Raw genomic sequence first — 16,987 nt, 5'->3', positions numbered from 1 at the left:
GCACTTCTCGGTGTTAATTCCGAAAGTTTCAGACCTATTGTTTTCTTTGTTCTTTAAGTTTTTGTTGTTGTAAAAAATTGCTTTCCATCTCATTCTTTTTATCATCAGTTCTGTTTTCTTTAGCAATTGTAATCTGTAATTTTTTTCAGATGGTATTGGAATATTTTTGATTGAGTATCTAAAGTTTATTTTCTCCATTGATTTGACGACTTGAGTAGAGTGCTCAACAGAAGGAGCAAATATTGCTATTTCAAGAAATTTGTGAATATTGCTATTTAAAGAAAAAATATATTACGGCATCAGCGAAACACCTTTCAAACTAAGGTATGCGAACCACCAAAAATCCTTTAACATTGAAAAATATAAGAACAACACAGAACTATCGAAAGAAATATGGAAAATGAAAGAAGAAAATTTCACACCTATCGTTAAGTGGAAGATAATCAAACATTGCAAATCGTACAACCCGGCCACAAAATGTTGCATGCTATGCCTGCATGAGAAGTACATGATTATTATGTTTAATGAAGGTACCTTATTGAATAAGAAGAACGAATTGGTTTCAAAATGCAGGCATAGAAATAAATTTCTTCTTTCGAAATTTGATACTGGTGACTAGGCCTATATTATTTCTTTCTTTTCTTTTCTTTCTTTCTTTCCTTTCTTTTCTTTCTTTTCTTTCTTTCTTTTCGTTCTTTTCTTTCTTTTCTTTCTTTCCTTTCCTTTTCTTTTCTTTTCTTTTCTTTTCTTTTCTTTTCTTTTCTTTTCTTTCCTTTCCTTTCCTTTCTTTTCTATTCTTTCTTTTCTTTTCTTTTCTTTTCTTTTCTTTTCTTTCTTTTCTTTTCTTTCTTTTCTTTTCTTTATTTCTCTATTGCTTTCTTTCATTTCTTTACTTCTTTATTGCTTTCTTTCTTTCTTTCTTTCTTTTCCTCCTCTTTTTCCTAATATGACGTCAGAGCACACGATACAGTAATTTTTGCAATTTGTAACGGTTTTTATAGATTTTTGATTTGTATTTCATGGCTGATGATTGCCGCTAGGCATGAAACTTTAAGTACCATACATAGTTGTTGTTTCTTCGTTTTATATATATATATATATATATATATATATATATATATATATATATATATATATATATATATATATATATACCCCAATTTTGTACTTTAATTTTTTTTTCTTTTTTTAGCCTCTCTAAAGGGTCTTACATTAGCTGAAAAGGTCAATTTTCACTCCAATTCATACCATTTTTTAGGTTGATTTTATGTTTTTGGGAATCTGACATGTTAGTCAATTTTGAATGTTTTTTTTTTTTTTTATGTTTCTATTTTCTTCTGGTTCAAGATTTTAAGGGGCTCCTATTTCCATAAACTTTTTAGTTTACATCGAAAGATTTCAAAAACTTGAAGTATTGAAAAGAAATTAGCTATTTATTTTTAAATTTAGATTTTTTAAGCAAACACAAGCCACCCACATCTGAATTTAGTCTTCAAAATAAGACTTAACATTTTATTGGAAAAATATACAAAGGTACACAAACAAAGTAAAACCAAAAAATACAAAGAAAAACAGCTGAAGTTTGACAATTTTTTCTAGTAGCTGCAATGGTCTTTCGTATTCCTACCACTTTTTTTTTGTTGTCTACATGGGTAAACAGAAACACCACAATATGGATGATCCTGCTCAATCAGCAAAATAATTAAACTTGGGTTTAAAAAAATAACAAGTGTCTTAGGGTTGGCATAGCAAAAAAAGTCTGCACCATAAAGATTCCAATCTTAAAACCTCTTTATCTGCCTGTAAGCTTTCAATATGCAAGAAAGAAAGTTAAAATAATATTTATGCTAAAACAATATTGCTAAAGTTGTATTAAAGTTATTGAACAAGTTATGATAAAACATATTCCCATATAACTAGAAATAATTTTTCATAGAAATTAACTAAGTTTATTGGCCCAACTAGCAAGAGACCCATTAGGGAGGTACATACAAAAAATATATATATATATGTATGTACATATTTAAATTTACACCAAGAAAGTTCTTCAAAAGTTCTGTTGGTTTTTTGAAACTAGAAGTAAACTTTTTGTTGCATTTTAGAATAGAGAATTATTTCACAAGTCATTTTCAAATATAAACAGTTGGTGAATGTTTCTAAGAGGGATCTATAACATTCATAGATGCCCAGCATCTTTATTTAGTTGTATTACTGTTATAGTTACTTTTACTATAATATATTACTACATTGTCATGGTAAATACTTTTTTAAGAAAAGTATCATTTATATGGAAATATTGCATTGTGTGGTAAGAAAGTGAGGGAAAAACATAAATAATTGATTGGAAAATTTCATCAAACAAGTTTGAAGCCTCTTGATAAAAAGTAAAATACAGAAAAAGGTCAGACTTAAAATATAGGTAGAATCATGAGGATTTTACTATGTTTAGGAAGAAAAGAAAATCATCTGATACAAGTGACATTGAAGGTTCAAACAAAGAAAAAAAGTGAGTCAATTTGAATTATTTGCATTATCTGACTTGTTTCTTACTTGCAAGATAGTTTAATTTAAAGTTTTAAAAATGTTAAATTTTTCTGTCTTAAAACACTTTAGACAATCAAAACAAAGAAAAAGGAAAAAGGTGAAAAAAGAATCCTCTTCTTCCGATTCTGATTAGTTGTAGCTATTGGGAAGCATTCAGACAGTAATTTTTGCAGTAGAATATTGCAATGAACTTTGGGTCTCATGAATCCTGAAGATTAATGAATGGATAATAAAAAAAGCTTAATTTTAAAGAAATTTTTTTTTTTTTGAACACTCTTAAAAAAAAAATTTGCAGTTTTAATTTATGGAAAATTTTTTGCTTAGAACCTGTGCATTATATTTGGTAGAAAGGAATTATTTTTTAGTTTTGATAAATGCCAAGTTTTGCTATGGCTCAAGAGTTTGCCCAACACAAAAATCCTTTTGCAGCTAAGAAATCTTTATACATTGAGCTGTTTAATTAGTCATCAAAGTTAGGTCAAACATCCATCTACTGACATTCTAGTGTAGATAAAAGTCCAATTGCATTTTTATCTATACAAGGATGTCCATATTCAAATAGTGTTCATTTTTTACCTTTTGTACCATACACATACACTTTACACATACACTTTACACATACACTTTACACATACACTTTACACATACACTTTACACATACACTTTACACATACACTTTACACATACACTTTGACAATAATGTTTAGATTTCTTTGGCTGCAGTAACAATTGTGAAAATGGTCTCTTTTTGTTCTATCCAAAATTGGTTTAAGCTCAGGCATTATATTTTTAAAGTTGTTAGTTTTGTCATTTTTAAATTGACATTAAAAAGATTAAAGAATTTCTAATTTAAAGTTTTTATCTTCTGCAGTTTTATCATCGTTTCATTAAAACTTTCAAAAGTGTTATAAAAATTTTGTCTTCTTTTTTAAAAATCTTTTTTTTTTTTAAGTTTAATTGCCACATTCCTGTGCTATTTTTCCTTAACTTCTCGCAATTTCCCTCAGATTTCCTAACCTTTGTTATAAAACTTCTTTCTTGATAGAAATTGCTTTCAGTGGAATTTTGATTTTTGTGCTTTCCTATCTTTTTTATTTTTTGTCATAATCTAAATAAAGTTCTTTAAAAGTTGGGATTGAAATTCATAGTAATCAAATAATTTAATAAATCGGTGGTAGGCAAAAATTATAAAAGAACACATTCTGTAAGGGACATTTGTAAATACTAAATATCTTAATGATAATAATATTTAATAACATTAACCATAATTTAGCATGACAAATTTAAAAAGTTTTCTGTTTTTACTAACTTTCATCAGTGCCTTTATAATTTATGTCAACTCTTGTTTAGAATGAATAAAATTTGGTTTTAGTATGACAAAGTTATGCAAACTTTTGACAAAGTTATAATTAAAAAAAATTGAAATGTGACCAAATAAAACAATTAAGTTGTAACCAAATATAATTAAAAAATTTTACTTAAGTGTTAGCTGTTAATTTAATGTAGCATGGGACTTTCATTTAGATTTAGCTTAAATTTATGCAAAATCCCCATAGTCAGATTAATGCATTCTTGTAAGGAGATTTAACTAGTGCTATATTTAAATGCCATGAAAAATTAACACCTTTTCCCTAAATAAACTTGCATATCTTTTTTTTAAATGTTCGTTTAAGGTTTTTTAGTCTTTATTTCTCTTATATTAAAGTGAAAAATAAAAATTAACATATCTTACATTAAGTAAATTTAAAAAAAAGTTTTTTTTGAGTGACTTGCATTTCAACCAGACTATTAGGTTCAGAGTGTGAATTTTGTCATTTTTTATATATTTTAGTCAAACTATAATAAAAATTATTATTCTTAATTGTAAATTAGCGCTTAAAGTATTAAAGAAGACATTTAATTGTTTTAAGTGTTCTTCTGTTCTTTCTGTTTTTCTGTTTTAAGTGTTCTTCTGTTTTCAATTGCAGCTCATAAAAGAGTTGATTTTCATTCTCAATATTTAGTTCTATTGGTGTTTATTATCATTACTGGCATCTTGACTTTTTTTACTTTCTATCTTAATTTTTTCTTTATTTTACAAAATGTTTTACTGAATTTTCTTTTGTGATATCCTTTAGAAAAATAAATTAATAATGAGCCTTGGTCATGAAAACGAAGTTGATTATGTATGCTGCCTATTGGTGGGGAAGCAGAATGCTAAAGTTGTAAAGTATAAATTTGAAGAATTTTTCATTTATTAAGGTTTGAAAAGGTTTTCAAACTCGATAAATTATAATATATAATTGTATATATATAATTTTTTTAAATACTTTGTGGCGATGTAACAAGCGAAAGCTAATAACCAAGGTACTGTGAGCTACTTTGAAATATAAATAGACGTTTTTATGTTGTTATTGGTAGGAAAACGTTTTGCCTACTAAAATGAGGTTATTTTATATAGGATTTCAAATTCGACTTCATCCGAAAAGAATTGTGGTTAACTTATTTGTTGCAGGCAGGCTCTTTCCTTCTGTGTAACTAACTCTTACTTATGCGTTAAAGGTTGTGCAGGTTGTTGAGAACACTAGGTCAGAATCTTTGATACAATCTTTTTAGGAATTTGGAGATTCTCTGTATGCTGTTTCTCGCGAAAATAATTTTTTTGCTTCATTTATGCTACGCTATTTTCTTTTTAATGTTATATTCATATTCTTTCAAAATAACGGAGACGTCTCTTTAGGAATATATGTGATGTGAGGAATCTTTTGCACAAAGACTTTCGATTAACCAAATTAGAACATTCGATTGCGATTCCTCTTTCTTTCAAGAGCGTTTATATGAATATGGATGACATTTTAGGAGGAGTGTGTACATTTTGCATAGAGTTTATTGATAGTAAAACACTTTTAAATTCTAAAGTAAAAAAACCGAGTAAGCAACTGGTGGAACTTTGCTTGCAGTATATTGTGAAAGCTAACATATCAAGTTTTGATGTTTTAAAAAAAGATCTACCTAAGCGATGGGATATTCATGGCGACTTGATCTTGTTTCCTGAAAACTCTTTTTCTTTAAAAATATGGGAAAACTTCCCAGAAGATTTCTGGACGAAAGTTGCAAAAATTTTCAATGTCAACAGAATAGCTACTAAGTCTAAAATATCAAACGATTCTTTTCGCACACCTAATGTCATTCTGCGGTTAGGAAACAGTAGTCAAGTCGAGCATATTGATAACGGTATTAAATACACGTATGATGTAACTTTGAACATGTTTAGCAAAGGCAACATTACTGAGAAGCTACGCATTTCTACATTCAATTGTGAAAACGAAGTTGTTGTTGATATGTTCGCAGGTTAGCTTTCAATTAATTTATAATATGAGCAGCGTTATTTTCCTAAATTGTTTTTTTACATTTTCTGTGTGATTTTTGTTGTTGTAACGCTTCATATGTAATTGTAGGTATTGGCTATTTTACTTTACCTTTTTTGGTCAAAGCTCGCGCACAAACGGTTTATGCTTGCGAGTGGAATCCAAATGCAGTAAAAGCCTTGGAAAGAAATCTAAAAATAAACGGAGTTAGTGACCGGTGTGTAGTGATTGAAGGTGATAACCGAAAGGTAATTCTATTTTCGCTTTGTTTAAATCGAGAAAAAGTTACATGGAACTAAAGCAAAACTATAAAAACAAGTTAAAAAGAGGTAATGATAATCATGAAGGAGTTCACTGCATGTTACACAATTTTATCAATTTTCTAGCTATTTTATGTTATTGCATAACTAGTTTATGGGAAGGTTTGACCACTCTAACAGAATTGGGATAATTCACCATTAGTTTTTACGAATAGTCAATATAAAATAAAGTAGCTATTGAAAAAATACAAGTCTGTAAATATAAAATGTGGGAACTCATGATATCAATATTCATCTTCATTTGATAAGATAAGAGCATTTTAATTAACAAGCTAAAATATCTGTATTGATTTTTTAGGTTGCACCAAAAAATGTGGCGGATCGTGTGAATCTCGGTTTAATACCAACATCTCAAATGTCATGGAAAGCTGCTTGCGACGCATTAAAAATAAATTCAGGCGGAACACTTCATATACACGAGAATGTTACGTATAAAGATACTAGTACTTCGTGTTCTTGTCCTGATTCGTGCCTTGTTAGCTCAAAATATAAAGGTCATATAAATAATTGCAAAAGAGTTTCGTGGTGTAATCATTTGCATTATTGTATGTCTGAAATACGCAAATTGCTATCATCGTCGTTTTCATGGAATGTAACTATAAAGCATATTGAGTACGTTAAGTCCTACGCACCGCACGTGGATCACATGGTTTTTGATATAGAGGTCACTCGCGTTACAGATCAAACGATTGATTTCAGTATCAATTAGACCATTAATATTTGGAGTGTCCCAATGTAACATGTTGAGGCACTTATAACATCATCGCTAAACCTGTTAATGTATTATTGTTATTTTATGAAATATTTCTGTTAGAAGTTTTAACTCTTTACCCATTGATGTTTTTAAAATAATTTCTCTATTTGAGTAAAGTTGTATGTTTTTCGATCATAAAAATCCTTTAGCAAGTCCTATTTAAAAAAAAAAATTCAAAGGAGGATTTTAAAGGCTATTGTTAAAAATTGCTGAAATTAAAAATATTAGCAATTTTGTTCATAAAAAGGCTTACTAAATCTTCGTAAAAAAAAATTGTACCTTGAGTTGTATGTCAAAATGGCTTTCAGTAGATTTCTGAGGTAATCTTTCTGGCATGTACCTTTGATGAGACTCTTAAACCCAGTTTGATATAGACTTCTAATAATATTTTGGATCAAGATTCAATCCCAGATGTTTTCTCTATTAAAATGTTTGGAACTCTTATACCGTTAACATTAAATAAAATGTATGAAAATTGGAGGCCTTTAAGTGGTTTGCTTAATTGATCAAACTTGGAAATGAAATTCTTTATTACGTTTCGATTGGTCGGAACTTGAATAGCTGGTCCTTTTTCTTTGCTGGAATTTGATGATCGATTGTTGTTATGTGTAAGCGCAAGAACTTTTGTTGTTAATCACGACCATTGACTGAAAAGGCACCAAATACTTGAGAAACTGTAGTGGTTATTGTAAAAGAATTGTTAATGTTGAAAATCTTAAAAACAGGTTGCGATATTTTAAATTTAATCTTACTGGGAAAGATTTAGTTTAATCGAATGGAAAATCTCAATCCGTCTAATCTTTTCCATAAATAGATACTTTTTGCTTGAAATGACGGAGCATGCAATTTTATCACCAGCAACGGAATTCTTTAAAAAGTCAATTGCGAAAATATGTTGCAGAGAAACTCTGGTGCAGTTGTGTGTAAGATTCTTATCACTTTAAAATCATTGAGAGTATAACTTTTACATCATTTTATCAATTTTTTTTTAAACAGGAAAATATGTCTTTAATTATGTTTTAATTTACCGATTTCACAAGTTAAACTGCTAATTCTCTAGTGACCATTTGAGATATACAATTTGATATTCTTTTCTCTTATTTGGAAATAGTTTTGCGTTGCTTGGTCAAGACTGAGTAGTGAACGCCTCAGGGAAGAAATAGCATAAGCCCTAAGATTGGGATTAGTAAAAATGTTTTCGGACAGATGACCAGAGTAAACTGAAGACTCACGCAGATGAAAATGTTTCTATCCCCCATTGTCGCACACGCACAAGATCGTTAAACAGCCCTTCCTCAACCAATATTATCTAATACTTCAGTCATCAAAGTTATCCCTAACAATTTTATTTCCTTTAAAATTGAAGTCCCTGATCAAATTTCTGATTAAACTAAGATAGTCCTAAATGTATTTCTAGCTTTACTCTCTATGTTCTTGCGTCTCTATGCCTTAAGTCAATAATCGCTTTGATATTGACATTTCTACGTGGATTAAGTTATTGCATGAGCAAGAACTTACCCCGATTTAAACAAAATCCAATTTAAACAAAAAAGAGTTGATAAATTGCAAAACTGGATTCTCTTCCTCATCAAATGTTCTAGAGATGTTGAAGGAGTGAGAGGTTAAGATTTTGCAGCAAAACTGTGAGTTGCTTAGATTACATATTAGGAAAAGTATAAGTATATATTGTATACTTTTCAGAGCTCTCGAAAGGCTTTAATGACTGGCTCCAGCATGCGGGCCATTTAATAAATAATAATCAACTAACTTTGATCCAGAGATGGATGGTAGAAAAAATGTTTTTAGGAAGATTTTTTGCAAGTTCTTTGTAATCTAGATTTGAATCAATAACTTAGGTGATCATTGATGGGGTTTGAACAAAAAAGGAATGATTTGATGAAGAGTTGGCTTGTTTTGCCCTAATAAAATTTTAGAGAACACATTAAATTAATAAAAGTTTAGAGAACACATTAAATTAATAAAAGTTTAGAGAACACATTAAATTAATAAAAGTTTAGAGAACACATTAAATTAATAAAAGTTTAGAGAACACATTAAATTATTTTAGAACCAGAATGCAGAACTTATTGTAATAAGTATGTAAAGCGTGCGATTCGCAAAAAACAATTCACATTGAATCTCTGAGCTTTGTTCCACACCCAGCTTGATATTAGAACCACAATTGTTTACACACCATCTGTGTGGTGTCTTCTTGATTTTCCGAAGGCAATATGGCTAAAAGTTGGTCTACCTTATCACAAGTATGAACTCTAGAGTGAGTTTCATTGAAGGATTTTAGGTCCACCAAAGAATCCTCAAGCTGAAAATTGTCAATGATGAAATGTGTTATGAGAGGTATCATTGCTCCTGCTCAAGCACATTTCAATTGTGAATGGTATGCCACCAAACCTTTTAATTTACATTTGTACCTTTTTATAGAAAGGTATTGTAAACGATTTCATACAGCAAAAGTAGTTTTAGTCTGAAATATGAGTACTTGATTTGATAGTCGTTTTTGGATCCATCATGTTTATAAGCCTCCAAAATCTTCTCCCTAAGGCTGTTTTTAAAAGTGCATTTGGTTTGGATCACTGAACTCACTTAGAGGCAGCTTTAGAAATGATGCCTTGATTTTTGGTTGATTAGGCTTAGCTTTTCCCCAATTTGTACCACTTTGCTGAAGGTGTTAGCCAGCACATTAGTAGATGCAGTTTGTGATAACTCTTGGGAAGCACGGCACTTCATCTTGTTCGGCGCATTCCATTCTGTTTATCTTGCATTTGGATGAATGAGTAAGAATAAGTAGTCCTACAGCTTTGAAATTCTGCCCTTTTTTACACTATTTTCATCCACTTTTGTGAAGTACTTCCAAGTTGGATTTCTTTTTGCTATTGTAAAAGATGATCAAAATCATCTAAAATCGCTAAGAAGTCCTGAAACATTATAACCACTTGTTTGATTTACATAAGTAAAACGAATTTATTACATTTTCTCTTTTTGAATTGTTGCGTTAATAACACGATATTAAGAATTGTTAACACCATGTCAATGATATAACAATTTAAAAAATTAATTATGTACGGTTGAAAATTGGCTTCGTTCAAAAGAACTTAAATTAGTGATTCAAATTTTTCAAATTTAATTTTATTGTTCAGAAGAAAAAAAAATAAAGCTGTGAATTTATTATTGCTATAAGAGTAATGCAAGAATTAAAAAAAGGAAAATTATATTTTTAAACTAAAAAGCATGAAAATATTGATAAAATTGATAAACTCGAAATGGATAAACCTGTATAAAACAAATATCAAACAGGAGCAAAAAGCATATAAATATAAATTTTTCAAATTTAAAGAATCCAGTCGACGTTTTTTTCTTTATTTTTTGCGAGTTCCAACAGTTCAAAGAGTTGAAAGTCAAATAAATAAGGTTGCTAGAACTTTTCAAATTAATCAAGTATCAAACTCGAGATGCAAGCTGAGTATTGAAAGTTAAAAAACCGTTTCAGATGATGACGCAGAAAACCAAAAAGAAAAAAACAACATTTTGCGTTTTGAACCACATATAAGCATTTTTCCAGAATTCCGCTGAGAAATGCAATTGAAGAAAATATTCCATATATTTAAATGGTTGTTGAACTTGAAAACTGGCCTGGGATTTTCTGTTTGTAAGTCTGTAAGTCTTATTTTGGTTTAAAACAAAACTTAGGTATTAATATTGGCCAGCAAGTCGACAATCGATATTGATAAAGAGCATTTAAAGTTTCCTTATAAAGATTCCGAGAGTAATTATTCCGAGAGCGATGATTGATGATGAAGAAGATTAATTGTTTATGGTGTAGACTTTTCCTGAGCATTATTTTGTGTTGTTTTTATCAGAGGAATTAGGATCTATGATTTTTTTTCTTGTTAAAGTTACGAGGGATTTCTTTCAGAGAGGAAAAAGTTCCATTATGGTCATTAAAAAGCCGTGTCAAGCATGAGTGTTTAATTAAACATTAGTAAGTATGTAAAGAAATGAAAATGAAGACAAATAGGGAAGAAATGAAAATGAAGACAAATAGGGAAGAAATGAAAATGAAGACAAATAGGGAAGAAATGAAAATGAAGACAAATAGGGAAGAAATGAAAATGAAGACAAATAGGGAAAATGTGTTTTGGTCTTCGAGAAAAAGTCTCAGAACTGCTAAAATGGCGAAAGCAAATAAGACGAAGTTAGGTATGCAAGTTTATGCTACAATCTAAAAAAGTTGCCAAGGAGAACGTTGTCTTAATGGAAAAATAAAATATTCACGAGGTTTTAACGGGTCAGTTTTTCTTTTCAGAAAGACCGTGCTCCAAATCGGAATATATGCGATGATAATGTAGAGTTTATTTAGAGAAAAAAGGTCTAACTTTCAAATCAATACTGTCAAAGCTCATGCAAGTTTTAAAGAAGATACGGGAGCTGAAACTGTGCCTTTTCCGAAAAACTCTACGAACAATCTAAGTATAAATAAGGTCGAACTCTTGGTGAAGAAAAAAAAAGTATAAGTTAATGAAACTTTGTTCAGCAACAATCAGCAACAATTTATCAAAAATAAAAATCGTAAGTCAAGAATGCATTTGAACAATTTTGAACTTAATCTGGGCTCTTTGTGTGTCGTTTGAAAAACGAGAACAAATATTATGACAGCTTTCTTTTAACTTTTAGTTCAATATCAAGTTTAATCATACGAATAAAAAATGAAGAAACAAAAAATAATGCATTTGTAGTGAGAAGCTCTATCGAAAAAACGACCGTTTGACACTTCTAAAACATGCAATCTTGCTCTGGGAACAAAGCACAGAACAACTCACAGAAGCTCAATGGAAAGACAAACAAAAACAGTCGCCCTCTTCATTTTAGATTTACCGCATTATTTACAAACATAAATCAGCGCAAACTTATGAAAACAAAAAGCGAAACCTAGAAATATCTCACCAAAAGTCAGGAATTTTTTTATACAAAAATTACTAAGGATTTTTTCATTAAAAAAACCTCTCTGTAATAATCATTAGAGAGCTATGCCGAGTTTAATGTTTAACAAAGAATTACGTAATCGTATTTAACGAAGTATATAACGAAGTATATAACGAAGAGCAAAATGAAGAAGACAGAAAGAAATTTAGAAAATAACTATGAAAATGGTGAAAGCAAGCAAGACAACGTTAGGTAAGAAATGTTTCGGCAACAATCTATAAGAGTTGAATGTAATAACGGCGCTTCAATTGGCAAACAGTTTGCAAAAATCTGTTTAAAAAAAAACAAAAAAAAAAACAAGATGCGCGCACCAAAACTATAAAAAGAGTATTCTAACCCATTTGCTACTCTTTTTCAGTTACGATTCTGGTTTTGTTACTGATCGGAACGTCAGTCGTATTGGTATGGAGATTACTTAGAGGAAGAAGACCCAATTTTGTAATCGACACTGTCACAGCTCTCTCTAGCTCCAAGAAGGAGACGGGAAGTGCCACTGTGAACTTTGCCAGAAGCGATACGAACAATGCGTTCGTCAACAAGTTCAAGATCTCGGTGCTGAAGCAAAACGTTACAAGCAACGAAACTCGGCCCAGCGGCACAACCAACCACAGCTTGTCTACTGATAACTCTCTGACGTCAACAACACTTGCAAACTCTACAAACGACACAAGAAAGAAAACTCCAATTGACTTGCCACTTGCCGTCCTCGACAAGGTTGCTGTTACTACGATAACTTGCGATGGGAAAAGTTGCTCATCGGCAAACAGGCTATTTTACGACATGGCAACCAAGGTCATCACCAACCAATACCAGTTTCCTTCTATAAAAGAACTGAAATGCAAAATGGTACGTGTCGTATCCGCACGACAAAACGATCCTACCTACTTCCTTCTTCTAACTATCTAGTTAGATTTAGTTTGTTGATTTTACGTTTGATGCTCGTTCTAGGGAGAGTTCGCAGCGGCAGAAGAGAAACTAAACACTTCAACTGGCAGCTGGCCGCCTTGTTATTACGTATCTTCAGAGTCTTTTCTGTCGCCTCCAAATATGGAAAATGTGAACGAGGTAAGGGCACAACTTTTTGATCATTTGCTAGGAGCGGTAACACTAAGTGTACTATTTTCTTTGTTTTTGTGACGAAGATCAGGAAAACGTATCAAACAAACAAACAAAAAAAAACAACCTGCTTTCCGTTTTTCAGAATCGCGATGCTGTGAGGATTTACTTGACTATCTATAAAGAAGTGCTATCTTCGCTGGTTGCAATGTCAAAAAAAGAAGGCGAAGTGTCGACGAGAGAAAATCTCTTTGACCGTCTTTTATCTCTCGAAAAGACTATTAAAAGTCTCGTTTTCGATCTGGACAACGTGCTGCAGGTAGGTTGCTTGTGAAACAAAGTTTTTGCTTTGCTAAACTCTTTATGCCCAGAGCAAAAAAGTTGCTTTTCTACAGCGGAGTAATCTTTTGAGTTTCACTTAGGATCTGTCAGCATGCTCGTGTTCTCAACAAAACGATAAAAATACGTCATCAAGTGCTTTTACTCAAAGCTATCAGTAACTGGCTTCAAAGTTCAGTCACACCAAGAGCGCTTTCGTGACGTTGAAACAGCTGGAAATAGCGTACAGCGTTATGAAAAGGGACGTTTGGGAAAGGCAAAGCAATTTCATTTTAGCCTGTTAACTTATCTTGTTTTCTCTTTATTGTATATAGTATAAATATTGTGTTATTTAAATAACTTGTAAAAAAGCTGATAATATGATCAATTAGAATAAAAAGGGCTCTTGAGGAAAAGATCTTGATACACATAAAGAAGTGTTTCTTTATTAAGCCTGTATTTTGTTTGGCAAAACATTACCCAAATCTTGATCGCGTTAGATGGTAAAATCCGAGACGAATAGGAAAACTTTTTTTGTTTGCTATCTTCTTTTCCTTTTTCTTTCCGCGAACAGCATTTTGAATTAACGGCAATCGAAACGATCGAGCAATAAAACGTGCTTCAAGAAATATCTACTAAAGTCAGGTATTCCTTAGCATAAGCTCATTAATTCTTTCATTTAAAAAGTAGATTTTAGGAGCAAACATGATGAGCTTGCAATGTTAAAGTTATAGCATTGGTATATTCCAACTTTATCATTGATTGTCTCTCGGGAGTTTCTTGCTACCACGGTTTTACCGCTTTATTGCTAACTTTGGTACGACTTTTTTTATTTGTTGTGTTTCGTTTTCAAACGACACACAACAAACAAAATATACATTTTTTTTTTGTTTCATCATTTTTCATTCATAAGATTAAACTTGAAATTGAACTAAAAGTTAAAAGAAAGGTGTCATAAAAGCTACTTACCTGCAGCACGTTTTCCAGATCGAAAACGAGACTTTTAATAGTCTTTTCGAGAGATAAAAGCCGGTCAAAGAGATTTTCTCTCGTCGACACTTCGCCTTCTTTTTTTGACATTGCAACCAGCGAAGATAGCACTTCTTTATAGATAGTCAAGTAAATCCTCACAGCATCGCGATTCTGAAAAACGGAAAGCAGGTTGTTTTTTTTATGTTTATTTGTTTGATACGTTTTCCTGATCTTCGTCACAAAAACAAAAAAATTAGTACACTTAGTGTTACCGCTCCTAGCAAATGATCAAAAAGCTGTGCCCTTACCTCGTTCACATTTTCCATATTTGGAGGCGACAGAAAAGACTCTGAAGATACGTAATAACAAGGTGGCCAGCTGCCAGTTGAAGTGTCTAGTTTCTCTTCTGCCGCTGCGAACTCTCCCTAGAACGAGCATCAAACGTAAAATCAACAAACTAAATCTAACTAGATAGTAAGAAGAAGGAAGTAGGTAGGATCGTTTTATCGTGCGGATACGACACGTACCATTTTGCATTTCAGTTCTTTTATAGAAGGAAACTGGTATTGGTTGGTGATGACCTTGGTTGCCATGTCGTAAATAGCCTGTTTGCCGATGAGCAACTTTTCCCATCGCAAGTTATCGTAGCAACAGCAACCTTTCCGAGGACGGCAAGTGGCAAATCGATTTGAGTTTTCTTTCTTGTGTCGTTTGTGGAGTTTGCAAGTGTTGTTGGCGTCAGAGTGTTATCAGTAGACAAGCTGTGGTTGGTTGTGCCGCTGGGCCGAAGTTCGTTGCTTGTAATGTTTTGCTTCAGCACCTTTCTTATGCTTTAGAGAAACCACGATAGCAAAACTAGAAACTCCGACTTCATTATTCTCGGTTCAGTCTTAAAATAACTCAAAATAACTCAATTATCTCTCACGACAAATAAACAGCAAGATTGTATACGAATTGTTCAAGTGCCAGTTATTCTCAAACACTGGGCTTTCTGTAGGATTTCTAAATTGGACATTTGCTGGAATTTCTTTGAAGCAAAAAGTTTTTTAAATTTGGCTGTATTATGAATAACACGGGCGTTACACTTTCTTTGAAGGATGCTGTTCTTTAGGAGGAAAAAAAAAGAAACGCATTCAGTGCAAGCTGGAAAGCAGTTGAAAATGTTACTTTGTCGCTGGTAAAGTTTTTAAAAATGACTTTTGCCGATTGCACATTAGTTTCCTCTATCCAGCAGCAGGCGGTAGAAATTTCTACCCAGCGCTGTTTGCAACCTGTACCTTAAAGTTAGTCCTGCCACTCAAAGAGACATCTTCTGGCTGAAAATTTTGAACAAGTTTACGCTGCATTGGGGAAAGTTTCCTTGCAACATCAAATTGCTTGATTAGCTTATGTATAATGCTGAATTGTATGGTGCAAGTTTCGAACTTAAGTAAGAAAGATGAACCTGAAAATATTGAAACGCACTGTAATACACATATAGTACATTAGATCACAAGTCATCAAAATAATGTTTTTTGAAATCTCAACCACTAGCAAGAAGAACTATTGGAAAATAACGAGTTTGAGCCTAAAAACAGCGCAAGTTTTAGGGTCCCTGCTATTACTGATTGTACTCCATTTTGCAGACATTTTTAAGTCCCTACAAAACGACATCCATAATGCAAACATAGAGGGACTTACTATATATCCCCGTTTGTTAACCATAACACGTGACTAAGTTATTTTGTAGAACAGATTTAAATCAACCTTTAAAAGATAGTTCAGAACATATTAAAAGTTAGTGCAGAGCATGTTAAAAACGGAGATAAGTTAAAAAATGCTGTTGTCGATTTAAATACAAGAAGAGTCAAATGATAACATTATCCATGTTGTAATTCACTTATTGATATGTTTATGAGTTGAAAAAAGCATGGAAATTGAGTTCAATTTATGCTTATCACGCGATTTTGATTTCAAACATAGCTGTTTTTCTATTGCTATATGTAAGTAGAGACTACATTAATCAGAATCCTTTAACTGACCCAAACCTCAACCTGGGTTTTGATTCTCTATGCAGTGGATTATGCTTCTTGCAAGAACACAATATCATCAATGGAGAGTTTTTCATTACTCAGGCTAACTGAAAGCTGTCTTTACTCAAAGAAGGCTTGGCTAGTTCGGTGCTCATCTACTAACTAGGTGATAAATTGTTCATAGATCGTGTACTCCTTGAGAAGAAGGCCTTTGTAGTGTGAGTGGAAGAAGTTTGCCATGTAATCAACTACAGTTTTTTTTCCCATGGTCATTGACTTTGTTTCCTATGGTCGATGAATCTGCTCCAACAACTATTTGCAAAGCATCCTAACAGTTCCAGCTTCTGATTTGTTGTCATGCTCTTTCAAGTTAGCAACGATATTTTTAGATGAGTATGGAATGCATTACTGGCGAGTTGTACTCGGAAAAGTTGTCACTGAGTTTCTTGGCTAACATGAGAACAAGAGGAAGACAGGCAATCAAATCAAAGCTAACATTTGAAGGAATGACTTTGTAAAAAAAAAGGAAATAGCAACAATAGATATTTTTGTAAAAGGTTTTCTTTTTTCGTGCAAATCCAAATTAAGCTGTTGTCTGTTATTATTTTTTGAAATCTATTACATAACGCATTATTTTGGTAATGTTTCCCAAAAACAGACGAATTT

The 16,987-nt window shown here is 31.8% G+C and overlaps 4 protein-coding genes across 8 annotated transcripts in view; all 4 read left to right on the top strand.

The window, feature by feature from the left end:
- The window catches only part of LOC145188356 (uncharacterized), a 9,065-nt gene extending 4,612 nt beyond the window's left edge, over positions 1-4,453 (top strand). The window contains exons 5-7 of one of the 3 annotated variants that reach the window (XR_016449930.1): positions 1,193-1,224; positions 2,450-2,506; positions 2,614-4,453. Coding sequence is in view for 2 of the 3 variants with exons in the window: in XM_090079217.1 (XP_089935343.1) it covers positions 2,450-2,506; positions 2,614-2,677 (121 nt within the window). In the remaining variant the exon portion in view is untranslated. Of the gene's footprint in view, positions 1-1,192; positions 1,226-2,449; positions 2,507-2,613 lie in introns of those variants that run through there. The other 2 variants (XM_090079217.1, XM_090079219.1) reach the window with 2 other exon arrangements.
- Positions 1-16,987, top strand: part of LOC149891668 (E3 SUMO-protein ligase ZBED1-like) — a 588,790-nt gene that overhangs the window by 473,486 nt on the left and 98,317 nt on the right. The window lies entirely within an intron of this gene.
- On the top strand, positions 4,520-7,041 carry LOC145196103 (tRNA wybutosine-synthesizing protein 2 homolog). 3 transcript variants are annotated; one of them, XM_090079214.1, is made up of 5 exons: positions 4,590-4,753; positions 4,985-5,111; positions 5,264-5,874; positions 5,982-6,139; positions 6,510-7,041. In XM_090079214.1, the coding sequence occupies exons 3-5, from the start codon at positions 5,361-5,363 to the stop codon at positions 6,918-6,920; spliced, it is 1,083 nt and encodes a 360-aa protein (XP_089935340.1). In that variant the 5' UTR covers positions 4,590-4,753; positions 4,985-5,111; positions 5,264-5,360; the 3' UTR covers positions 6,921-7,041. The 3 variants fall into 3 exon arrangements, with proteins under 3 accessions (XP_089935339.1, XP_089935340.1, XP_089935341.1); XM_090079215.1 differs by lacking the exon at positions 4,590-4,753 and adding an exon at positions 4,768-4,890; XM_090079213.1 differs by lacking the exon at positions 4,985-5,111 and having other exon boundaries at positions 4,520-4,753.
- Positions 11,428-13,771, top strand: LOC149891672 (uncharacterized). Its single transcript, XM_090079174.1, has 5 exons — positions 11,428-12,155; positions 12,322-12,809; positions 12,912-13,028; positions 13,165-13,338; positions 13,442-13,771. The coding sequence occupies exons 1-5, from the start codon at positions 12,122-12,124 to the stop codon at positions 13,517-13,519; spliced, it is 891 nt and encodes a 296-aa protein (XP_089935300.1). The 5' UTR covers positions 11,428-12,121; the 3' UTR covers positions 13,520-13,771.

This window comes from Hydra viridissima, unplaced genomic scaffold (genome assembly GCF_058129835.1).
Source record: "Hydra viridissima isolate aposymbiotic clone 2 unplaced genomic scaffold, HvirCarnegie_v1 scaffold_2, whole genome shotgun sequence".
In the NCBI taxonomy this organism is placed as follows: Eukaryota; Metazoa; Cnidaria; class Hydrozoa; order Anthoathecata; family Hydridae; genus Hydra; species Hydra viridissima.
The sequence above is the reverse complement of the archived record's forward strand: the minus strand, read 5'-3'. Positions and strand labels throughout refer to the sequence as shown.